The 25,874-nt window shown below is 36.1% G+C and overlaps 1 protein-coding gene across 2 annotated transcripts in view; it reads right to left on the bottom strand.

The window, feature by feature from the left end:
- Positions 1–25,874, bottom strand: part of LOC105477418 (protein S) — a 100,114-nt gene that overhangs the window by 2,268 nt on the left and 71,972 nt on the right. For both annotated transcript variants that reach the window (XM_071092553.1, XM_071092554.1), the window contains exons 7-14: positions 25,093–25,218; positions 22,644–22,765; positions 20,792–20,907; positions 17,156–17,345; positions 10,826–10,993; positions 9,027–9,195; positions 3,429–3,580; positions 1,166–1,391 (exon numbers count right to left, since the gene is read on the bottom strand). In XM_071092553.1, coding sequence (XP_070948654.1) covers positions 1,166–1,391; positions 3,429–3,580; positions 9,027–9,195; positions 10,826–10,993; positions 17,156–17,345; positions 20,792–20,907; positions 22,644–22,765; positions 25,093–25,218 — 1,269 coding nt within the window. The remainder of the gene's footprint in view (positions 1–1,165; positions 1,392–3,428; positions 3,581–9,026; positions 9,196–10,825; positions 10,994–17,155; positions 17,346–20,791; positions 20,908–22,643; positions 22,766–25,092; positions 25,219–25,874) is intronic.

Here is a 25,874-nt window from a genome sequence, read left to right as displayed (position 1 = left end):
TGTAATATTGCTATACTTCTTCCTTGTTTAAAACTTTTAATAGTTCCATGTCTCTCATTATAAGACTTATGACCCTGAACTCGGTCTACAAACAATCCATCCAACCACCCAGTTCACAGCCTCATTATATACCACTGTCTCCCTTGCTCAGTATGCTTTAACCATACTGATATCCTACAGATTCCTCCAGCGTGTCATCCCTTTCCACTCTGCCCACACATGGAACATTGTACTTGCATAATAACTCCAATCCCCACTCCCACACCTGGTTAAATTTATTTAACCTTTTCAGTATCAGATTTATAGTTTAGTCTATTATTCAGACCAGTTGTTTCTGGTCCCCACGACCAGGTGAGAAGTCATATTTTCAGGTTCTAAAAGTAACCCATACTTTTCCCTCATGAAAGTGATCACAATTTTAATATTTTGATATTTTCCTAATTAGTTGTTTAATGTCTACCTCTGCCACTAGATTTTTTATTACTATGTTGTGAGCACCTGGGACCCAGGGTCTTAATAAAGGCTGGATAAATGGGGCTGGGCGCGGTGGCTCACGCCTGTAATCCCAGCACTTTGGGAGGCGGAGGCAGACGAATCACAAGGTCAGCAGATGGAGACCATCCTGGCTAACACGGTGAAACCCTGTCTCTACTAGAAATACAAAAAACTAGCCGAGCGTGGTGGCACCTGTAGTCCCATCTACTCGGGAGGCTGAGGCAGGAGAATGGCGGGAACCCGGGAGGCGGAGCTTGCAGTGAGCTGAGATCCCGCCACTGCACTCCAGCCTGGGCGACACAGCGAGACTCCGTCTCAAAAAAAAAAAAAGTTGGATAAATGATAAGATGAACTTAATAATAGATGAATAAATATTGGATAAATACAAACAAATATTGAACTTATAAGACTATTGTGACGACGAAATAAAATAACATATCCTTTCTGCCTGGGATAGCCAAATGCAGCAAAACTTGATCAGCCTTAGTTTAACGTTTTTAAACTAAATAAAACAAAAATATGCCAATAAACTGTCGGTACTAGCCCCTAGAAAAAGAATAATGAGTACTGGATTTTATGTTCCCTTCTGATGCTTTTTTAGTATAATTATATATTTCAAATACTATCAATTTGATTTAAAATATACTTTTTAAAACTGAAGAAAAAGTACCTGGAAGGCCACCCAGGTACGTGGCCACTTTTCCTTTCATTGCTTTGTCCAAGATGGCAAGTTGTGTTTGTAGCTCTTCCTGGGAGATGGTTTCTATTTTAAGTGGTGTCAATAACTCCAGATTGTTTCTGTTGACTCTAAATTCCAGATGAGATCGTTGATTGGAACATAGACTTAGGGCCTGTATCCGATATATTACAGTATTTTCAACAGATAACACAATATCCTGAAGAACAAAGATTCAACATAAGCAAGGAGTAAGAGTAATGCTGCTTAAGAGTGACTTTTGAGTTTTTGAAAGTCAAAAACTACATTTCAATAAGGAAAGAAAATGTATGATAGAGCCTCTAAATTTAAGTGAAAAATTACTAATTATTATAACACTAACATAATAATTATGACTAAATTTTAAAATACACATTAGTTTTACAAACTCTAAGTTTAGCTAACATATAAATGTATACTGGTTTCTGAAAATTCAGTAAAACAACCGGAACCTACAGGAGTGTCTTAAGCAATATCTTTCTGTTTATGAGCCTTCCTAATTTCCAAGTTTACATATGAAAAGGGAAGGAGTTGAATCACTCTTTGTTGAAGAAAAGACTTGGGAAATGTAAAATGCTTTAGTAAGCATATGTCAGCAGGACTAACAGGTTTCTTTGTGCCACACAAGCAATCCTATAGACTTGGGATAAAATAAGTGAAGAGGCCCTGAGAAAGAAAAACCAGGTATTGCCAACAGTACATTATAGAACATTTACCAGAAGATTCTCCAGAAAGAAACTGTTCATTCTGCTGAACTTTTCAAACTGCCGTTATGCCTAAATTACTCAATGTGTTGAGTGTGATCTCTTCAGGTAGCTTATATGGCATAGAGGAAAGTAATAAAACCATAGTCAGAAATGTTTATTTAGGAATCCAAGATACCTATTTGAAGTGAAAAGACTATACTTTGCAAATACAGGTTGCTTGAGGAAATCTGTTATTGTGTTGTACATGTCCATATCCTTAAACTCATTAAAAGAGATGGTTAATAAAGAAAATGTTCCAGAATGATCAATGGTATCTGGAATATGGTCATGAAATATTGCACATAGACCTTATGAAGGAAATCTGACATACAAAGAAAGAATCATGGAGGCAAACACTCAAAGGATAAAATAAATATCAAAGACATGGCATGCGCTAACCTCCTCCACTGTATGAACGTAGTGTTGAAGATAGGAATTCAATTTTGTTTACAAAGAAAAACAAACTAGCAAACAAAAAAACCCATGAAATCCAAATGTAGAAAGCTCCTTAAAGACAGGAGGTTAAAACAAAAACACAAACAAAAAAAACTCATCAGGATATTTTTAGGTTACTTATGGTTAACCACCAGAAACTTCCCATCCTCCTCCCTGAATCATACGTTAAGTTGCAAACAGCATAACCTGTTTTACTACAATAGACAGTATTCAACCATAGGTCTCTTTCTAAAATCTACTGAAAGCATCCAAGCCAGCCTTGGCGTAAACATCAGCTTCTTGCTGTAACTTGTTGGAATCCACTGTGGATGACACATAGACAGAGCAATTATCCTCTAATAGAAGTCTGAATAATACAGATCTTCTGATAACCCTCATATTTCCTTTCATCTAAGGTTTTTTTTGTGTTCTTCCTCCTAATTTCAAATAAGAGTTGCCAGTAAGAAGCCAAGTGGACCAGTTTTAACTTTCTCTCTTTTTTCCTAACTTACTCTTGGGAAAAAAGATTAAGAGTGTAAGAAAGAACAAAACATTATAATTAAGCACTGAATATCTCACAGTGCACTGTAATTAGACTCACTTCTATGTTGACAGTACAGACTAATTCCCACGATGCTTAAAGGATTCTTAATAAGGGTGGATCTCTATGCACTCAGATGATTCCAAGCAGCCTCTGTGAGAGTCTGCCTAATCTTACCTATAGATGCAGTAGGTTTTTCAATCCTCCCTCCCCTTACTTCTTCGTTCAGACCTTGGAAACAAGCCAGCAAAAAAAGTAACAATAATAGACATTTTTTTGAGTCCTTAATGATGTGCTGGAGATTGTGCCAAATACTTTACATAAGTTATGTTATTTAATCTTCAAAATAGTCCTTTGAGGTAAATACTGCCAAATCACTTTACATAAGTTACTTTATTCAATCTTCGAAATAGTCCTTTGAGGTAAGTACTGCTATATATCCATTTTAAAAAATGAAAAGAAAAACAAGGCTCATATAGGTGTAGAGTTAAGTTACCTGTGATTTTTCAGAGGTGGAGTCCACCAAGGACACAGCAAAGGGCACTGTGTTGTTACTAGAAACCAAGGCAAGCATAACACCAGTGCCCATGGATGGACGAATATTCAAGGTCACATTTATATGCCAACCCTCAGCATTGGATCCATTATCTATTTAAAAGAATGAAATAGAAATATGATCAATGCACTCCTAAAGTGCACCAGGAGGAATTATTATTAATACAGTCCGGGTAATATTCAAAACTATCTTGTGTAATACTAAACATTTTGTTCCCTTTCTCAATGATCTATATAACCTAGGCAAAACAAAACAAAAAAAAAATTTTTTTTAATGCAGGCAAGAAACACTCAAATGGAGTCCCATCTTCCCGTTCTTCCTAGAAGAGAATTCTGGAATGTGGTGTTAAGGATTATCACGGATTTTCCCTGTTTGCTCTTTAACAGCTCTTCCTTCTCCCTTGCACACTTACCAATGCTCTCAAAGTGGTCATATTTCAAAGTACACATTTGAAAGTTCAACAATTTTTCTGTAATCATGGAGGGAAAATCTGGGTACAATTGCCATCATCACTCCAAAGGATAAATATGATCTATATACATAGGAGAGTTGGATAGTTTGATACTAAAGAAATACACTGACATCAGCAGTTAGTTTTGAAATCAGAATGGGAACCCTTGTTTCGTGACTCTCTTGTCATAATCCTCCACATTCTCTTTCTTCATTACTAGGTTAAGTGTCTATCCCACTAAAGCGCAAGCTCTAGGAGGTATATGTCTCTATCATTGCTTTGTTTCCCCAGCAGTCACTCGATAGATATTTGTTGAATTAATATGTTTCTGGAGTAGTTGGATTCCTAAAAATATTAGTTCATAATCTGAATGAAGTCTTCCTCATGTAATATAATATAACATATAGCAAAGCCCAAATACCACATGGAGCCCTTGAAAGGGTAAATGTGAATAAGGAAAATCATTTTCCTTTGACAAGATGTTCTTCCACTTAGCCACATATAATGTCACCAAGTGTTCTATTATAATCCTGGAATTCCCACTCAGAAGAAAAAAATATATAGGCCAGGTGCAGTGGCACATGCCTGTAATCCTAGTACTTTGGAATTGCCTGAGCTCAGGAGTTCGAGACCAGCCTGGGCGACATGGTGAAACATCTCTACTGAAAAAAAAAATACACAAAATTAGCCGAGCATGGTGGTGTGAACCTGTAGTCCCAGCTACTTGGGAGGCTTGATTCAGGAGAATCGCTTGAACTCAGGAGGCAGAGGTTGCAGTGAGCTGAAATCACGTCACTGCACTCCAGCCTGGGAAAAAGAGTGAGACTCTGTCTCCAAAAAAAAAAAAAAAAGAATGTGTATATGTAATCATTGTGAAATAAGTAATTTTTTATTGATATATCATAATTGTACATATTTGGGGGTACATATGTCATTTGATAAATGCATACAATGTGTAATGCTCAAACCAGGGTAATTGGAATTTCTATCACCTAAACATTTATCTTGAAATAAGTAAATTTAACACAGGATATTGAACTCAAACTAAAATGAACAAGCAAATGTACAGAAGTTAAAATGTAACATTAAATATTAATTACAAAGTAGATCACTTAAAAATTATCCATGAAATGATTAATTACTTATTAAAGTAATTTTTTTAGATACAATGTAACTCATTTTCATTACCTTTTCGGGATTTTTTTCCTTTGGCCAAATCATTGTGGATTTAGTTTTATCCTAATTTAATCCTCACCCTATTTATAACTTAAAAAAAAAAATCCTTCATATGCAGAACACAGTTAGGCATTGTATTAATTTATGTTAGAAAAAGGGAAATCATTTTCGTAAAATTTGTCCTTAGAAATGTAGTAAAAAAGGCTGGGCACAGTGGCTCATGCTTGTAATACCAGCACCGGGAGGCTGAGGCAGGAGGATCACTTGAGGCGAGGAGTTTGAAAACTGACCTGAGCAACATAGGAAGACTCTGTCTCTGCAAAACATAGAAATTAGCAAGGCATGGTGGCATGCGGCTATAGTCCTAGCTACTTGGGACGCTGAGGCGGGAAGATTGCTTGAGCCCAGAAGGTCTAGGTTACAGTGAGCCACGATTGCACCACGGCACTCCAGCCTGGATGACAGCGAGAGACCCTATCTCAAAAACAAACAAACAAATGTAGTAAAAAGAGACTACGAAAGATGGGAGAGTGGCAGGAGGGCAGGGGTTGAAAAATTACCAATTGGGTATCATGTTCACTATTTGGGTGATGTGTACACCAAAAGCCCAGATTTCACCACTACACAATATATCACAATACACACATGTAATAAATCTGCATTTGTACCTCCTACTTACATAAAATTTTAAAATTTGTATTAATGTAGTAAACACTTTTTTTTCTTTCTTTCTTTTTTTTTTTTTTTGAGACATGCTGTCACTCTGTCATCCAGGCTGGAATGCAGTGGTAAGATCACAGTTCTCTGCTGCGTCAACCTATTGGGCTCAAGCCATCCTCCCACCTCAGCCTCCTGAGTAGCTGGGACTACAGGCGCATGCCATCAGGCTTGGCTAATTTTTGTATTTTTTGTGAAGTCAGGGTTTTGCCATGTTGCCAAGGCTGGTCTTGAACTCTTGGGCTCTAGCTCTTTGGAATCTGCCCGCCTCAGCCTCCTAAAGTTCTGGGATTATAGGTGTGAGCCACCTTACCTCGCCTTTTTAGGTTACAAATAAACACAATTAAAATGATATCTCTTAAAGCAGAGATATCAGATTAATGCTAACAATTTATAATGCTCAAAGTGTTAGTAGCTCAAATAATGAACTATTAAAAAAGACAAAGAATTCAGTAAAATAAATAGAATGTATAAATAGCTAATAAACATACGGGAGGATATTCAAGTTCAGTAGAAATTAGGGAAATAATATTAATATTCAACTCTATAAACTTTAATTTTTGAACTATCAGATTGGAAAAAAGAAACTCAAGCATACACTTTCTCATTCTGTTGGTAGAAATATTAATTGATAAAAGATTTTTGGAAAAGAATGTAATTGAACCTCTAATAATTATATGTTTGCATAACCTTTGATAGAGATAACCTAATTCTAAAATTTTCTTCCATAGAATTAATCACATAAAGGTAGAAGGAGGTATGTTTTAGGATGTTCATAGAAGTATTATTTATAAGATCACTACGGTAAGATTCCCTGCTCTACTTGGGCTGTAGAAAATTGGAAAGAGTACTACCCCTACCCTGACAACAACAAAAGCCAAATTATCTGCATAATCACGACTTCTCTTGGAACTATCAAAGAGCTGAGGTCACAGGGCAACAAACTAACCAGAAACCTAAAGAAAGACAGGTGTTTCCAAGGAGAGCCAGAATGAGAACACTTTCTAACCCAGGGCAGATAGGAGATGCCATGCAATTTGCTAAAAATAATTTAAGTAAAGATTTAAACTAATTGCTGAACTCCAAGTGGGGGCTGATGTAAGAGCTTAGAAGCCCTAGAAACTGCAGACACAAAGACAATTCATACTCATTCACAGGCTCTTCTCCACAGACCTTACTGGACACTCAAGAGAAACAGAGTGCGAGGAAGGAGACCCGAGAAAGCCTCTCTCTTAATACGGTCCTGAAAGCAGCACCAGTTACAGGGAAGCCACAAAGCTCCACCTAGATCCTTCTCGGTCTTCTCTACACAACAAAGTTTTCAAGCCAGGAGAAAGGCAGCAAACCTTGTCATTAGGACACATATGAGGACTCACTGCAACTACAGATTAGGAAAAACAAACAGAAAAGCTATCTATCATGGAGAAGGAGCAGGAAAACATCTTGAGTCCTGATTATTAGACATCTCCCCTACTGATGAGAGTCAGGGAAGAGAAAGAGTGAATTCCACACTCCTGAGACCCAGGGATACAACACCTGCCTACGACTGAATTTGTACCAGAACAACACAGAATGCTTCCCCAACCTCCGCGTCTTCTCTGCCATCTTAGCAAATGTCAAGTAACAAGAGCACTCCGCTGGGGTGGGCGAGACACTTGAGAGACACAAGTGGGAGAGACATTTTCTTGAGGCATATTATGGAGGGAATACATAAAACTGAGCTGCTATGATGAAAAACTCTCTAGGCCAGGCATGGTGGCTCAAGCCTATAATCCCAGTACTTGGGTAAGCTGAGGCAGGCAGATGACCTAAGGTCATGAGTTTGAAACCAGCCTGACCAACATGGCGAAACCCCATCAAAAAAACAAAAATTAGCAGGGCATGGTGGCTCACCCTTGTAATTCCAGCTACTCAGGAGGCTGAGGCATGAGAATCACTTGAAGCGGCGAGGTGGAGCTTGCGGTGACCTGAGATTGTGGCACTGCACTCCAGCCTGGGCAACAGAGTGAGACTCGGGAAAGAAAAGAAAAGAAAGGAAGGAGGAAAAGAAGGAAAGAAAAGAAAGAGAAAAACTTGCTAGCAAACCATTCCCTTATTATAAGCAGAAGGTAGTATTTTAAAAATCTGAGGCTGGGAGTGGTGGCTCACACCTGTAATCCCAGCACTTCGGGAGGCCGAGGTGGCTGGATCATGAAGATCAGGAGTTCGAGACCAGCCTGGCCAATATGGTGAAACCTCATCTCTACTAAAAATTCAAAAATTAGCCAGGCATGGTAGTGGGCACCTGTCGTCCCAGCTACTTGGGAGGCTGAGGCAGAAGAATCACTTGAATCCAGGAGGCAGAGGTTGCAGTGAGCCAAGATCGCACCACTGCACTCCAGGCTGGGCAACAGAGTAAGACTCCACCTCAAAAACAAAATACAACAAAACAAAATTTAAAAATCTGAAACCCGTGGTGCATTAAGGGTAATCCTGGCACCAGCAAAACTTAAGAAGCTCAACTTTTCACCAGATTGATTCAATCTCATTACTAAGAGCCTAGCAAAAGAAACGTGCTCATTTCCAGATGCGAATATTCTTTATCACAGTCTCTACTATTATACATAAGATGCCCAACTCTGAACCAAAAATTACATGATACACAAAGATGCAAGAAAAACAACACTTGGTCAAGGGACAAAACAAACAAAATGACCAGACCCAGATATGATACAGTTGGAACTATGAGACAGGGAATTTAAAATAATTATGATGACTACATTGAAATCTCAGTACATAAACTAGACACGTGTGAACAGATAGGGAATTTCAACAGGGAGGTAGAAATTTTAAGAAAGCATCAAATAGAAATGCTGGAAATGAAGATGAATCTTTTTGATGCATTCATTGGTAGACTCCATACAAGTGAGAAATCAGTGAACTTTAAAATAGCTCAACTGAATTTACCCAAAAGGAATCAGGCTTTGTACTGATAAACTTGAAATAACAACACAAGCACATTCAAATGCCTTTATATTTTTCCCAATACACTGAAAACTTTCTGTAAAAGGTATATAATAGTATGAATAAGCATAAGACTAGAGTGGGCACACAGCAGATACTTGATAATGTTTACCAAAGAAATTGCTACTGTTTGTCGATGAATAAATTTACTCATTAATGACAAAAATAGAGATAAATGGAAAATTACTTACTATAATCTATGTGAAATTCAGCAATTCCAGAACCAGGATAGTAAGAGCCCTTCTCTACAGTAACCAGACAATGCTTATTTTGTTTTTCTTGAATAATTTCCTTTATTCCGGAAGCTCCTTGCTTCATCAAATTCCAGCTTCGTATACATCCATCTAGACGAGGGTTAATCTAGCAAATTAAAATATAAGTCAAGGAGTGCATTTTAAACTTAAACAAGTGGCTCGATTATGAGTATAGGTTTTCATTTAGAGAAAAAAAATCCTTTCTTTAATAATAGTTGAAAATATTTTGAATTTTATTTAAGTTTTTCTTTTCAAAGTATTCTTCAGATGGACAGTCTTTTTCAGTACAAGTGAGCTTATACCATCACAAGCCCTCAGTGGGATCTTAACGATTTTTAACACTTCAAGCCCCACCTGCCTCTCCTACATCATCCAGTGGTAAATTTTCTGCTCTCAAGTTCTATATTTGCTTCTAGCTGTGGCCCTGGGCTCTAAGCTGTCTTGTTTGTCTTCTTTGTTTGTTTGTTTGTTTGATTAAGACGGAGTCTTGCTGGAGTGCAGTGGCGGGATCTTGGCTGACTACAACCTCTGCCTCCCTGGTTCAAGCGATTCTCCTGCCTCAGCCTCCCGACTCGCTGCGATTACAGGTGCCTGCCACCACACCCGGCTCATTTTCGCACTTTGAGTAGAGATGGAGTTTTGCCACATTGGCTAGGTTGGTCTTGAACTCCTGATCTCAAGTGATCCACCCGCATCGAGCTCCCAAAGTGCTGGGATTACAGATGTGAGCCACCACGCCCGGCCTTGTTTTTCTCCAGTGGCATTTACAATATGGGTTTGTCTTGCCAATAAGACTCTAAGTTTCTTTGGACACAAAAGTGTTTGCATTCTTTAGCCTCCATCAAGCATCCTGCCAGCCTGAAGGCATGTAAAAGCCATTTCATAAATGATTGATACTTTTTGAATACTTTATTTTACTTTTAAAGTGTCTTAATTTCTCAGTTTCAGACAACAGGTATATTCATGTCAACATGGGTTAATTAATTCAAGCTTAATATCATATAACAGAAATCTTTTAAAAGTTAAAGTAACTATTAATTGCCAGGAGTGAAAGATGGATATAAGATAGTAAATATTTAAATTAAACCAGCAAGTGTATCGGGCAGGTCTGTGATTTCAAACGAAATTTTTAAAACTCTTTCAAGAGTTAGTGGTTAGTCTCTTTCATGAAACCTATTGTATAGCTATTAAACAAATATTATACTTAGAAAAATATCTATTACATCTAATTTCAATTTGTGACAGGCTATAGTTGTACCCTCAGTAAAGAGGTATTTTTTTAACAATAAATTTCACCTTATGTGGTATTCTTTAGCTCTTGCATTTAAGTCCTAAAAATAGACTTGAGAAAGTCCTTTGACTGGCTTTCACAAAATAGCATAATTTTGGACTTAAATATATTAATTTATATGTTTAACAACTGAGTATGGATTATCATGATGTTAACACTGAATTGTAGTGTTAACATTGTCAAGCATTAACTTGAGAATTTTAGAAATCCACTTCATGATTTATGCTGGGGATTTAAATGGGCACAAAACCACTATATCATTTTCTTATTTCATTAATACAATAACAAGGGTTACTAATGTTATTTTTCCATGATCATTTCAAGTTGTCACACTTAGTATGCTTAACAAAACAACTTCTATTGACTCTCAGAAAAACACATATTCAAATCTATTACAGACAAAAGGAATTCATCCATGATGAATGACAGCAGCTTGGATCATTACCGGTTTAATGAGTTCACTTTCCACTTTCCGAGGGAATCCTGCAAAGTATACTTTGGTTTCCAGCAATCCATTTTCAGGCTTAAAAAGGGGTCCAGGTTTATTGATATCCATCACAGCTTCTTTAGCTATTTTAATGCTAATACTATGTTCTAATTCTTCCACAGACACCTACAATTAAAAAGAAAAATTACCAAATAACCAAGCATTACTGCATATCATTTGAAATACTGGGATCTAAAAATTGTTATTATTCCCAAAAACTACTTTTGTAAAGTAATCATTTTAATGTAATTATTAATTTGTTACAACTCATTTGGAATGTCAAATTATGATAAATGTGATAAAAAGACATTTAGGGTGGCAGCACTTGATCAAAAATTAAAAGCGTACCATATTTTAAAGTTAAAAAATAATAGTATTCTGTTAAGCTTAAACATCCAATTATGTATCTTTCAATCCCAGGCTGCTAGAAAATTAACTGTAAAGTGAGCCATTCTATCTTAGGAAAAATTTAAGTGGTCTTATTTTGCAATTGTCTGATAATACACATATGAGATCAATAATGTAAATAAGTTCTTAATATAAAGCCAGAAAAATCAGTATGTTCAGTATTCTGTTAATTGCACACAAATTATTTTTTCTCTAAAATTCAAAAGTGATTGAGGCAATAAGAAAAAAATACATAAAATTAAATTGAAGTTTTCCTATTTTGAGAGTAGTTTGGGTTTTTAAAAAAGGTTTCAAGTAAGGGGAAACAACAATAAAAGTTCCTTCCACAAAGGCAATTTGAAGAACCACTGCTGCAATCACTTCAAGTAAAACCATAGCACTCAAAGTGTAAACTCTTCACTCACTAACTAATAATATAAGCCAGACAATAAACATATTAAAACACCATGATAGGAAGGGAAAAACTATCCTCCAACATAGAATAAATTTAGTAACACAAACTTAAAGTTGGTCAACACTCCTTCCTTAATATAGCCAATTAGCAGCATTCGAACAACTATTCTCTCCTTTACAGACTTTCTTAACTTAGCCTACAACACCTGACCCTGCTTGCTTCTCTCTCTACACTCTAACCACTACTTCTCAGTCTCCTTTGCTGGATCTTCCCCTCCCCACGGCTCAGGCCCCAGACCTTTTTCCTGTAGCCATGCAAGTATTTTAAGTGAGACACCATGACTCCACTCCAGGGCATTTGGAAAATTTGGAGGTGGGAAACACTTTTATTTGTCACAATGAGTAGGGGCCATGCTGGCACTGCAAGATGATAGACAATCGGCATTATGTACATAGGCTAGTCATGCAGAATTAACAATAATAAGTAATGCAGAACTAATAATAAACTATCAAGTATGCTTAAAATCTTTTGAACATCCCTGCTAGGTATTCACGTAGGGACTATTCATGCTTACAATCATCTGAGTTTGTGTATACATATACACAAAATGCTTGCTGCACTATTTTAGCATTCATTACATTTTTCAAGAATGTAATAATCTTGAAAACTAAGGATAGATTGACATTTGTTTCGTTCATATCTTTACCAGGAACTTCTCACCACTTTGGAAAATTAATAATACCAATGGCAACACCATGTATGCACTTAATGGTATTTGAGTTGCTAATATAACACCCCAGCATTAGTCTTCATTTGTAGCTTTTACTTTATGCATAGAAGCAAGCTTTGACAAGTGCTGTAGTTATAGTTGACTATGTATATATTGAAATACATATTATTTTCTTATAAATTACTTTCCTTTAATTTATCCATATTAATATAATAATGAGAGCATTATATTGGTTTTGATTGGGTATATGTGAAGGTAGTTTACATTATTGATACATTTCATTATAGAATAGTAAAGGAGCATTCAGACATTGGATGAGATAGTATTTGGAACCACTGGTCAACACAAACAGTTTCAGGCCCTTAAAACCCCTCTTTATGCTGAGTATTCAAAAATTTGAATTGAAGGCTTAACTTTAAAAATATATCCAGAATCTGACCACTTTTCACCACCCTTATCATCAGCACACCAGTCAAAGCTTCCATCTTCTCTCCGCTGGATTCTTCCAACAGTCTCCTAACTCCATATCCTGTTCTACTCTCATTCTCCACTTCTGTTTCCCACAAAGTCATCCGCTTCTGATCGGGATTATCTTTTAAAATGCAAATTAGATTCATGTCCTTTCTCAAAACCATCCAGGGTCTTTCCATTTAGCATAAAATCCACATCCTCATCATTGCCCCCAAGGCCCTCGATGATCTTATTCTAGACCACATTTCTAACCTCATTTTCTAACTACTCTCCCCTGCTGCTACACTACTCTTTGTGTTATTCCTCAAATACCAAACACATCCTATTCCAAGAAACTCTCTACTTGCTGTTCACATGGTGCAGAATCATTTTATATTCCCTCATGTATTTCTCACGACATGTGCTCTTAAGTTTCGACTCAGATCTAATCTAATCAGAGATGCCTTTCCTGATTCTATATGTATACTAACTACCATCACTCTCTATGTCCTTGCCTGGCTTTTCTTTTTCCTTATAACAGGAGTAACTATCTGGCATATTTATTTTTTCATGCATTTGTTGTTTGCATCTCACCACTAGAATGCAAGCTGCGTAAGAGCACTGACTTTTTTTTTTTTGCTGTTGTATCTTTACCACCTAGAATAAGGATTAGCACATAGAAGTGCCAATAAATAGTTTGCTGAATGAATTATGATACATTTACAATTAAAATTCCTAATATTAGACTCATAATCAAAGATAAGATTAATATTAGATTCATAATCAAAGATAATAATTTATAATCATTTATAAATTCACCACATTTGCCCAAGTGTGCTTTGTTCATACCTCTACTGTAATATATTTCCTGTTACATTATATTATTTCCCAAAGAAGCATCAGCTACTTATCTGTGAGGTACTAAGCTCTAGAGCGAGGAAAATCTCTTGCTATTGTTGCAGGAAGTCAGGGACCCCGAACAGAGGGACTGACTGGAGCCGTGGCAGAGGAACATAAATTGTGAAGATTTCATGGACATTTATCAGTTCTCAAATAATACTCTTATAATTTCTTACACCTGTCTTACTTTAATCTCATAATCCTGTTATCTTCATAAGCTGAGAATGTATGTCACCTCAGGACCACAATTGTGTTAACTGTACAAGTTGATTGTAAAATGTGTGTTTGAACAATATGAAATCAGTGCACCTTGAAAAAGAACAGAATAACAGTGATTTTAGGGAACAAGGGAAGACAACCATGAGGTCTGACTGCCTGCGGGGTCGGGTAAAATAGAGCCATATTTTTCTTCTTGCAGACAGCCTATAAATGGACATGCAAGTAGGGAAGATATCGCTAAATTCTTTTCATAGCAAGGAATATTAATAATTAATACCCTGGGGAAGGAATACATTCCTGGGGGAAGTCTATAAATTGCCACTCTGGGAGTGTCTGTCTTATGCAATTGAAATAAGGACTGAAATATACCCTGGTCTCCTGCAGTACCCTCAGGCTTATTAGGGTGGGGAAAAAACCCCACCCTGGCAAATTTGAGGTCAGACCGGTTCTCTGCCCTTGAACCCTGTTTTTTGTTGTTTAAGATGTTTATCAAGACAATACGTGCACTGCTGAACATAGACCCTTATCAGTAACTCTGCTTTTGCCCTTTGCCTTGTGATCTTTGTTGGGCCCTTATCAGGAGTTTCTGATTTTGCCCTTGTCCTGTTTCCTCAGAAGCATATAATCTTTATTCTCCTTTTTGCCCTTTGAAGCATGTGATCTTTGTGACCTACTCCCTGTTGTTACACCCCCTCCCCTTTTGAAATCCTTAATAAAAACTTGCTGGTTTTGTAGCTCCGGTGGGCATCACGATCCTACCGATATGTGATGTCACCCCCGGAGGCCCAGCTGTAAAATTCCTCTCTTTGTACTCTTTCTCTTTATTTCTCAGCTGGCTGACACTTATGGAAAATAGAAAGAACCTATGTTGAAATATTGGGGGCAGGTTCCCCCGATATGCTATAGTTCTAATGCCTTGAACTCGGGAACTTAGCATCGAAAGCACTCACTAAAAGCTTATTGAATAAATGAGTGCATGTCTGCATAACTGAAAGACCAAAATAATTTAGTGATGACCTCACATGGCTTCTCAATACAAACTTCTTGTCTGGGTGTAGTGGCTCACACCTGTAATCCCTGCATTTTGGGAGGCTGAGGAGAGCTGATCACCTGAGGTCAGAAGTTCTGGACCAGCCTGGTCAAAACGGTGAAACCCATCTCTACTAAAAATACAAAAACTACCCAGACATGGTGTCAGGTACCGATAGTCCCAGCTACTCAAGAGGCTGAGACAGGAGAATTGCTTGAACCCAGGAGGTGGAAGTTGCAGTGAGCCAAGATCATGCCACTGCACTCCAGCCTGGGTGACAGAGCAAGACTCCGTCTCAAAATAATAATAATAGTGATGATAAATAAATAAATAGCATAAATAAATAAATCGAGATCAGCACAAACTTCTTGCCAGCTCCTCTAGGCATAAAAGATGTTTCTTTTGTGCACCACATTCTAAGGTGAAGCCAATCTTCTCTCAGCTATCCTCTGCTGATGGCAGCAATGACTCTCTACTTCAGAAAAGACTTCTCCCCACTATCAACTAGCAGTAATCCCTTCAGAAAAGTCTCACTTTAATCCAGTTGATTAAAGTGCTATTCTTGATCATTAGAATAAAGGCTATATGTAGGGTTAAATTAAAATGCTAATCTCTTCCTTTCCTCTCCTCTCCTCTCCTTTTCTTTCTTTTTCGACACAGAGTCTTCCTTTGTCACCCAGGCTGGAGTGCAGCTGCGTGATCTCCCTGCAACCTCCACTTCCTGAGTTTAAGTGATTCTCCTGCTGGGACTGCAGGTGCGCGCCACCACGCCTGACTAATTTTTGTATTTTTAGTAGAGATGAGGTTTCACCATGTTGGTCAGGCTCCTCTCGAACTCCTGACCTCAGGTGATCCACCCACCTTGACTTCCCAAAGTGCTGGGATTACAGGTGTGAGCCACTGCACCCAGCCTAAAATGCTAATTTCTAAGCACACTGGTACCTGCTACTGTATATTGTTTGCACAAAAACTGATTACTAGGTCTGGTACAATGGCTCATGCCTGTAATCCTAGCATTTTGGGAAGCCAAAGTGGGAGGAGGATTCCTTGAGTTCAAGACCAGCCTGGGCAGCATAGCAAGGCCCTGTGTCTATTTTTTTTAAAAGGATTACTTATTTATCTGCTTATATTTGAATTTGAATTACCTTTTTGAATTTGTTACTATGTTTATTTCTCCTTAATTTAAAACATATTATCGACAGTTGAGGAGAGTTTTCCTTGATCAATGGTGTCTTTGCACAAATTGTTATGCTGGCCGAGTGCAGTTGTTCACTCTTGTAATCCCAGCACTTTGGGAGGCCGAAGTGGGCAAATAGCTTGAGGCCAGGAGTTTGAGACCAGTCTGGCCAACATGGTGAAACCCTGTCTATACTAAAATTATAAAAATTAGCCAGGTGTGCTATTGCACACCTGTGATCCCAGCTACTCAGGAGGCTGAGGCACAAGAATCGCTTGAACAAAGGAGGTGGAGGTTGCAGTGAGCCAAGACCATGCTACTGCACTCCAGCCTGGGTGACAGAGTAAGACTCTGTCTCAGAAAAAAAAAAAAAAAAACGCTGGGCGCAGTGGCTCACATCTGTAATCCCAGGACTTTGGGAGGCCAAGGCGGGCAGGTCACCTGAGGTCAGGAGTTCAAGACCAGCTGGACCAACATGGAGAAACCCCGTTTCTACTAAAAACACAAAATTAGCCAGGCATGGTGGTGCATGCCTGTAATCCCAGCTACTCGGGAGGCTGAAACAGGAGAATCACTTGAACCCAGGAGGCGGAGGTTGCAGTGAGCCGAGATTGTGCCATTGCACTCCAGTCTGGGCAACAAGAGCAAAACTCCGTGTCAAAAAAAAAAAAAAAAAAAAAAAAAAACTGTTAGGCCACCTAATAATCCCTAACACCATTGTTCATCAATCAGCCGCTAAAAAAGGTAAAAAGTTAAAGACAGAGTAGTTCAAGCAAATAACTAAAAACAATGCTTCTAATATATTAAGTGAGAATATTATTACTCAGGATGTTCCAGGGATTTACAGTATGTAGAATATACCTCCTATAGCATCAGATAACTCCAAACCCATTTTGGTTTGGTATCACTATAAAAATAAATTATGATTTTATACAAACTGCATCAAAGTGGGAAGATATTGATGAAATCTGCAAACATACCATATTCCATAGACCGTTATTAATAATGTCACCTCCAGTTGTGATTTTGGATGTATGTTCATTCTTAAGCTGAACTTCAATCTTTCCACCACGAAGTGCAATCAGGAGCCATGCTGAGTGATCGATAGATTCTGCATACAGTATCACGCCTTGTGAATCGTATGTCCGGAAATCAAATTCTGCTGAAAATCTAAAAAATGGACAAAGAGGGATCCTTAAGAGTAGAAATACAGAAAGCTCAATGCATTTTTCTTTATTTCTTATACTGACAAACAGTAACACGGACAAAGAGTCAACTATTTCTTTCATTTTCTGGAATTAATAAAAGAGAAGGGCAGAATTAGATGGCTCATGTATTATCTCTGGCTCCATGTATGTTTAAAATTAAGTTATTATATTTTCTTGCTTATTCTTGGAATCTTTTCCCCAGAGAACAGATGCTTTGGTAATTTGTCATCTTTGTTTGGCATATGTTTTGAAAGCACCTTCCAAATGCTGGAATTAATACACATGTATAAGTATCAGGCATACTATCTCTCTCCTGGAGCCTTTTATACACTACATAATCTAACATTAAGAAGTGGTAGGTTGTTTGTGTTTTTGTTTTTGCTGCATCCATAAGTGATCATAAAATGTGTTACAATTTCATCGTTGGTTTCTTCATCAAAAGACATATTTTCCCTATAATTTCACCTGTCAGGAATCACTCATGGAGATCTACAAGATGGCATATGGATGACTACAGACATCATTAAGCCTTCGTGTGTGGTAAGAAAGGTAAAATTTAAAAACTTAAAATATATCTATTAGCTTTCCTAAAATAAGTCACTCTAGTAGAATACACAGAAGGAAAACTTAAAAGATACAGTCTACCCATGTGTTTGGGGGTATCTGAGTGCTGGCAACATCTGCTGCTATTAAGACTCTAGACATATATGTAGCTATTACAGGGGAGAAAAATCTTAGGATGCAGGACGTAAAATAACATGTGTTGATTCAGTATCCTTAAAACACTTCAATGAGAATCAGCATTGAAGTTTCCAAGGGACTAGCAAATCCAAACGATTGACGAAAGACGAACAGGGAAAAGGAACAATAGATGTATAACTATTAGTCACCTAAGTTAAAATACAGGCAATTTAAGTTAAAGAGTCTGGACTTCAGATAATTGCTAAATTAGGCAGGACAGATCCCATACTCTTACTGCAATATAAGAGTAATAGTAATAGAGGCACCATTTGCAATGGGGCACAGATCTCCCTCAAATGGAACAAAGAAAAGGTGACAAAATAAATGTTTTCATCTTTAGAATTCTAAAGAAATGCTAAAAAGAGGTAAAATGTGGAGTAAAGTATGCTGGATGGATAACAATGTAGTAGGAACTTACTGAACTCAGATTATATAAAAAAGAATAGTTTTGCTTGCAATAAGGACTTCTATCCTCTTTCATAACTATCTGAGCATTTTGCGGATGTGAAACGATATTATCTTGCCAAAATCCAAATCTGTGTATGCTCAAGATCTTCCAGCAGTTGAGTCTATTATGGAGATAACTTCCTTTTCTTTGTAAAATCAGGCTAAAATCATATTTCAAAGAGTCATGCTCTGCATATTTTGTTTCTGGAATATATCATCAACATAGTGATTCATTACAATGGGGAACAATTCATTCTTTTTCACAAGCATGGTAAACTGGAAAACAGAGTGAATTTGTTGACATTTATGTAGGGAAAGTATTTGATCATGAGAAACTGATGTAAAGAAATTAGCAAAAATAAATAAAAGCACTAGTTATTCTTTGTGTTGATCACACAGGTAGCAGTTTATAAAAATTCATCAAGCTGTACATTTAATCTAATGTGTACATTTCTGTACATACTTTATATTTCAATGAAAAGTTTAAAATAAATAAATAATAAATTCTGGAAAAAATAATTTGGCCAATTCCAATCCAATGTTAGAGAATAAACTACTGTGAATCGTCAGTGAGAAATGAACACAGTCATCCCTATGTATACATGGGAGATTGGCTCCAGGACCCCGGGATGGTATCAATATCCACAAATGCTCGAGTCCCTTATATAAAATGGCATAGTACTTGCATATTATGCACATCCTCCCACGTACTTCAAGTCATCTCTAGATTATGTATAATACTTGATACAATGTAAATGGTATGTAAATAGTTGTCATACTGTATTGTGTTTTATTTGTATTATTTTGTATTGTATTGTCAATATTTATCGTGGTTTTTTTTCTGAATATTATCGACCTGAGGTTGGTTAAATCCACAGATGAGGAACTCAAGGATATGGAGGATCAATTGTATTCCTAAAAGTGTTATTTACTACAACTAATATTTTTCTCTCTCATCCTTATTATTCTCAGAGCAGGAAAGGGTTTTCTCCAATCTCTATCATTAGAAGATATTACTTGCTCTGTGATGTCAAAGGAAAAAAAAATCACTTATTGGGAGAAATAAAGCATGGAAGGAGCACAGTTGCTTAAGTGTTTATATAAGTTATTGATCTTAGAATAATTTTCAATGTTTTTAATAATGTCTATGAATTTAGTTATTTAATGAGTAATCATTCATGCATCTGACATCAAATTCTAAACATGCAAGCTTATTTAATTAAAATATTTTAAAATTTGAACTATATACTCTGTCTCAAGTATTTTTCCTTCTCATTATTCCAAAAAAATTCCAATTTCTTTCTCCTACTTCCAGCAATGTATGCTTCTGAGAAAATCTGATAACTAAAGTACAATTATGGCAGATCACCTGGGGTGATCACTTGAGGTCAGGAGTTCAAGACCAGCCTGGGCAACATGGTGAAACTCTCTCTTTACCAAAAATACAAAAATTAGCTGGGTGTGGTGGCTCATGCCTGTAGTCCTAGCTACTCAGGAGGCTGAGGCAGGAGAATTGCTTGACCTGGGAGGCAGAGGTTGCAGTGAGCCAAGACTGTGCCACTGCACTCCAGCCTGGGTAACAGAGCAAGACTCTGTCTCAAAAATAAGTTAAAAAACAAAAATAAAATAAAATAAAAATTGGATCTAAACATTGCTATAAAAATAAAGTGGAATCAAGACTAAAAAACATAATCAATTATTTCATTTCTGAACTCAATATAACTACAATAATAATGGATAAAGTATTTAGATAGCCAACTAAAATTATGCAATGTATGTCTTTAAAATGCCACTTAAGCAAGTTTAAATTTTTTCCTTAATAATTTTGAACATAATGATATTCTAAAAGCAATACTGAGTATTTTTTATTACTTCATTTAATAACATGTGTAAAGAGTAATGGAAATTTCACAAGTACATTAAATCTATGTTCCCAGCTTCTTAGTAAATATGCACTTTCTACAAAAGGAAGAATATGGAATAAGGTAAAATGTTAATTGGGGAAAGTCAGCCTAGAATGACTCAAAAAGGTTTTAGCATGAAAATTATATGTGTGAAGGAATAAATTAACTTTAGGGCTCCCCAAATCATCTGATCGGTAATATGACTACATTATCTGATAGGTAATACAATTTTACACATTTCAAACCTTTTCAGCCACTTTTCTCCTGCCCTCATCTGCTTAACCTCTAGAAATTATCATTGCTAGTGGTTCCTCACCTGCTGATTTCTGGCAAACGAAATTTTAAATATAAAACAACCCCTGCAAACTGTTCCGCCAAGTAAAGTAATTCATACTTTGTGTCAAGGTTCAAGGGAAGGCACACTGAAACAGCCTGGAATAAAAGAAACCAAATAAACAACAAGAAAATCAAAATGCATAGGTTAGTGCTGAATGTTTGTGTGAGGCCATGCATTTTTGTTTGGTTACTAATGTATCATCTGTAACACACTAAAATAATTAAGAATATTTTGGGTAATAATAAAGACATATCTTCCATTTCCTCGTACAGTCTATCTATAAAGAATACGTGGGTTTAAAAGTCTCGTTCAAAGTGCACGGTTTTAGATCTTTGTCTTTAATACTTCTTTTGCAACTTTTAGTCCTAAACACAAATTCTTCCAAAACCAATATATATTTCTTTAACTGTCAGGTATAATATCTTCCATGAATTATGTCTGAAAATTATTTTTATTTGAAGTCAGAAATAGGTGTAAGAATTAATGTACCAATAAACAACACCTCATACATTCACTCATTCATTTATTAAGCAAAAGGTTTCTGAGTAAGAATGTGCTATCTAGATAGTAAAGGGAACACTGGAAAACATGAAGGAAATAAATATAAATTAAGATCTCATAGTCTCCAAGGAATTTACAAGAAGATTATTTAAAGTCATCACATATGGTATCAAGTATTTTCTTCTAAGAGTGAAAACAAACATTAAAATGAAAAGCTTTTAATGTATAAATGATTGAGCACATATGAGGATATCTTGAGGAGAATTACGTACATAGCACTGTATTAAATATAGGCCCAGAAATAACATTTTGTTTCCCATTAAAACTTTAAGAAATCTATTTCAAGGCAGACGGTGATATGTAAGTACACCAAATACAGAAATAACAAAGGACTAAATTACAAAATAGATGTTCACACAGCATGGCATTTCAATTAAGTAGTACCATACCAAAATTACTACACATGCCAACTAGCTTATTTCCAGGTAGGGTGCATACTACTAAATGTGACATTTTTCCGGACATATACAGCTTTGTCTTGGCAACAGATATAGAAGTATGTATGTACACTTAAATCATTATTTAGGCATTTTTTATGGTCTGCCTCATAATTATATATAATGTTGCCTCTACTTGTCAAAAAAAACTCGCAGGAAAAAAAAGAGCTCAGATGGTGACATTTATTTCAATGAAATAAAAACGAGCACCTACGCCCAATATTCAATTCCTGGGTCAGTTATGCATTAAATCTAAGTAACTAAAAGCAAGTCTGAGAGACACAGATTAGGAAATCAACCTCTCTGAATTATGATATACTTAAACCCCACTAAATCCTAGAAATCGTTAAAAGTGTACGTTAAAACTGCACTTGTACCCTCTGAAACTTTATGAGCACTTTACAAACACTAACATGCCTAAGACATGATCAAACTAGTCAGAGTGGAATCCAAAAAAGTAGACAGTGGAAAACGTTTTCACTTAAGTTTCTATGGGAGACTTTTTTTTCACAATGAGGGCTATTAAACTCAGCTTTTCTTGATTTCTTAAGTAAACACACACGTTGTATTTTATAAATATACAGGCTACAGATAAGTACTCTCTAAACTGTGACTCTACCCTCTTTTTTTAAACTCAGCCACTAATTATCCCCAATATGTATGACTTACATGGCCATAATTAGTAAATAATCATGACTCATAACCTGCTTAAAGCTACAGCAATTGTTGTAGAACATCTGTGTTTTCCTACTTAACTCGGTTATGTGAAAATACGTATGCAGATCTCTCATTTTAGGAAACAGGGGAGCAGTTAAGCAGTGTAAAAGGTTTACCTCACAACTCTTCTGATCCTGGGCAAGTTTGAATCCTTTCTTCCCATCACAGTAGCAAGTGTACCCTCCAGGGTAATTGACACAAAGCTGAGCACACATGTTCTCAGAGCATTCATCTACATCTGAGGTAAAAACACACACACACACACACACACACACACGTGCAAATTTTAGTATCTCCTAAATGTTCAATCTTATAGGCACAGGAATATTATGACTGTAGTATGACATAATCAATGATAATCGAACCTTAGGGAAAGAATACTATGACATCAAGCTATATTTAAATATAAAACAACGTGGAAATTTAAATGAGTTACAAGTATAATTTTTATTTATTTACATATTTGAAACTAAAATTAATTTATAACTTTTGGTGATTCAGTATAACAATTCTACCAAATTTCTCATTTTGAATTTGAAGAAATAAAGATTGAGAATCTCAACTTAACTGTCATTTCTGATTATTTGAATTCCCTTGAGATTACCTCACAACTCATTGCTTTGAGAAAAAGAAAAAAGAAATGGGAAGGGGAAGAGGAAGGGAGAGGAAGATGTGGAAGAAGTAAAGGAAAAGAAAGGTAGGGAAGGGGAGGGAAGAAAAGACCGCTTTAACTGAAGGCTGATACAGTCAGGAATTAAATGACAATATCAAGAACATGGGGCCTCTCATAATGCAATAATTAATGGTGGCAGTGAATTTATGGAAATATCTTTATTTGTTATCTTTCTGTTTTTTTTTTTTTTTAAACCTCGCTATGATGTAATCTCCCATATTACGAAATCTATATGGTCCCTGTCCCTACTCCATATTTTGAGAAAATCATTCTTGGAAATTTATATTATGTTGAAGCAAACATCTATCTCAGAACTATATAAGATCATTTACATTTTCATTGGCTATGCCCTATGACCTTTAAAACTCCACAAGTTCATAAATGCTATTATTGAATATGTTCCCATAAAATAATTTAAAATAGATTCCCAAAATTAATAATCCTTCAATAGTATTAAAATTGCATATTATTAAATTTATAGATCAGATAAGAGTCATATATAAATCTTTTATAAAATATGTCATTCATTAAATAAAACTACAGTACAGGGGATGAAGCTGGTTAATGATAATTCTGCAGATGTCTAGAGTTATCTGTGGTAATTTCTATCTGCAATGGTGGGAAAGGAGAAATGTGTGTGTGGTGGGCAGGGGAATATTTCTGGTGAATGCAAAAGGAGATAGGACATCAAAATTTCAAAAGCAGCATATGTAGTTAAAAAATACATTGTAAAATTATTATTGATTTAGGCAACTTCATAGAGACAAGAAACAAGAGTAGAAGTTACTTCCATCAAGGTAACTAATAAAAGAAAACTCACTGCTTAATGGTTACTGCTTAAAAGTTTTTGTTTGGGCTGATGAAAAAGTTTTGGAAATAGCAGTGATGGCTGCACAATGGCAAGAATGTAATTAATGCCACCGAATTGTACATTTAAAAATGGTTAAAAGGGTACATTAAAACTGTACTTGTACCCACATATCTATTTTTTAAAAGGTACACTATACATGAGTGTGAATATACATACATATATGTATGTGTGTGTATATATATAATATTTTCTTATGTATGTATATACACACACATATACACACACACACACACACACACACAACCACAATAGAAAAATTAGTATTGATTAGTTCCAGCCATGGCATTAAATCTGTTTTAAAATTTTAAAAAATCCAAAGGAAGGTATAGAATAATCTGTATATCATGATAAACAGACCTACAAACAAACAACTATAATATGTTGAAGCTTCCTGGGGCACACAGGGCAGAGCCACTGCAGTCACTCAAAGCAACAGCACCTTCAAGGGGTTGCCCCAAACCCACAGGCTCTGACATTACTGATCAATATTTCTTAAATTTCTAGTGTATTGTTATCATTTCTTTATCATGAGATAATAGAACTGTGTCACTTTTTATTTTAGAATAAATGACTTATTTATATATGCCCAGAAAAATCACTGAAAAGCTTGGAATAAAAACTAAAGTTTATAACCATGCTCATTGTCTCACTCAGATGACTTTTAAGCTTGTGTCTTTCTTTTCTATCTACTGTTTTTCCTTCCAAACTGAAATTCTCTTTATCTTTGAATATAATGTAAATGACGTGAAAATATGTTTAATATGTTTATATCACACATGGAGGTCTCCAATTCATAGGTAGCGCAAAGGGCCAATCGGCGCGCATAACACTAAACTTAAAGACCATGTGTCTTACACACTTTTACTCTGGAAGAAAGCCAATGATTACCCAATTGAACAAGCTATACTAGGGATAAGAAAATATGACTGTTGAAGTCAAACAAAACCAATGCTTTCAAATATCAGTTCAGGCTTCACACACACCCTCTCCACAATCAGTAATGATACTACCATCATTCTACCTTCACAAGACTTTGATTTGAGATTATATCTGTAGCCTTCAGGGCATTCACATTCAAAATCTCCTGGAATGTTCTTGCACACAGCTGTGCCACACATGTTTGGCTTCAAAGAGCATTCATCCACATCTATAAATAAAATAACCATATTAAAAAACATTTTTCCCATACCAGCAGACACTAGCAAAGAACCCTTGATTTGTGTTTCCTGGACTAGTTTAATATACGTAATGAGATAACAGATTGGCCTTCGTACAAAAAAACATTAAATCTATCATCATATGTTAGTTCACTAAATATGATTTCTTTCTACAAATGCATAGGGAATTTGATTCATGTTTGCCATGTTCCTTTCTAGTTATGTTAAGAAGGAGAAAGCTTTAAAAATATTCTTATCTGCCAGGTTGTGGTATGAAAATAAACAGAGGTCTTGAAAACAGATTCACTCCACATTATCACAATTATTTTTTGTACATGTGATGGCTCATCTATTCTATCTTGTTTCTTTGGAAATGAACAAACATCTAATTTGTACACTACTATTGTCTAAAGCAGACGATAGTGATTCAAATTTAAAACAAGATTAAGGTCTCTAAGTACTTATAAATCTGCAGTTAATCCAATATGAATTTAGTGCTAAATGAATATTCCAGAAATTTCAGATGCATATATTATAGTGCAAAATGAAGGAGACAACATATTGATAGTAACTAGTTACTCGATGAGCACCTGTGAAGAAAACAAAACATGCGGCAGAAATAGTTCAATGGAGATGTAATTATTAT

The sequence above is a fragment of the Macaca nemestrina genome, chromosome 2, assembly GCF_043159975.1.
Source record: "Macaca nemestrina isolate mMacNem1 chromosome 2, mMacNem.hap1, whole genome shotgun sequence".
NCBI classification, from domain to species: domain Eukaryota; kingdom Metazoa; phylum Chordata; class Mammalia; order Primates; family Cercopithecidae; genus Macaca; species Macaca nemestrina.
Note: the sequence above shows the minus strand (reverse complement) of the source record. Positions and strands in the feature narration are given on the sequence as shown.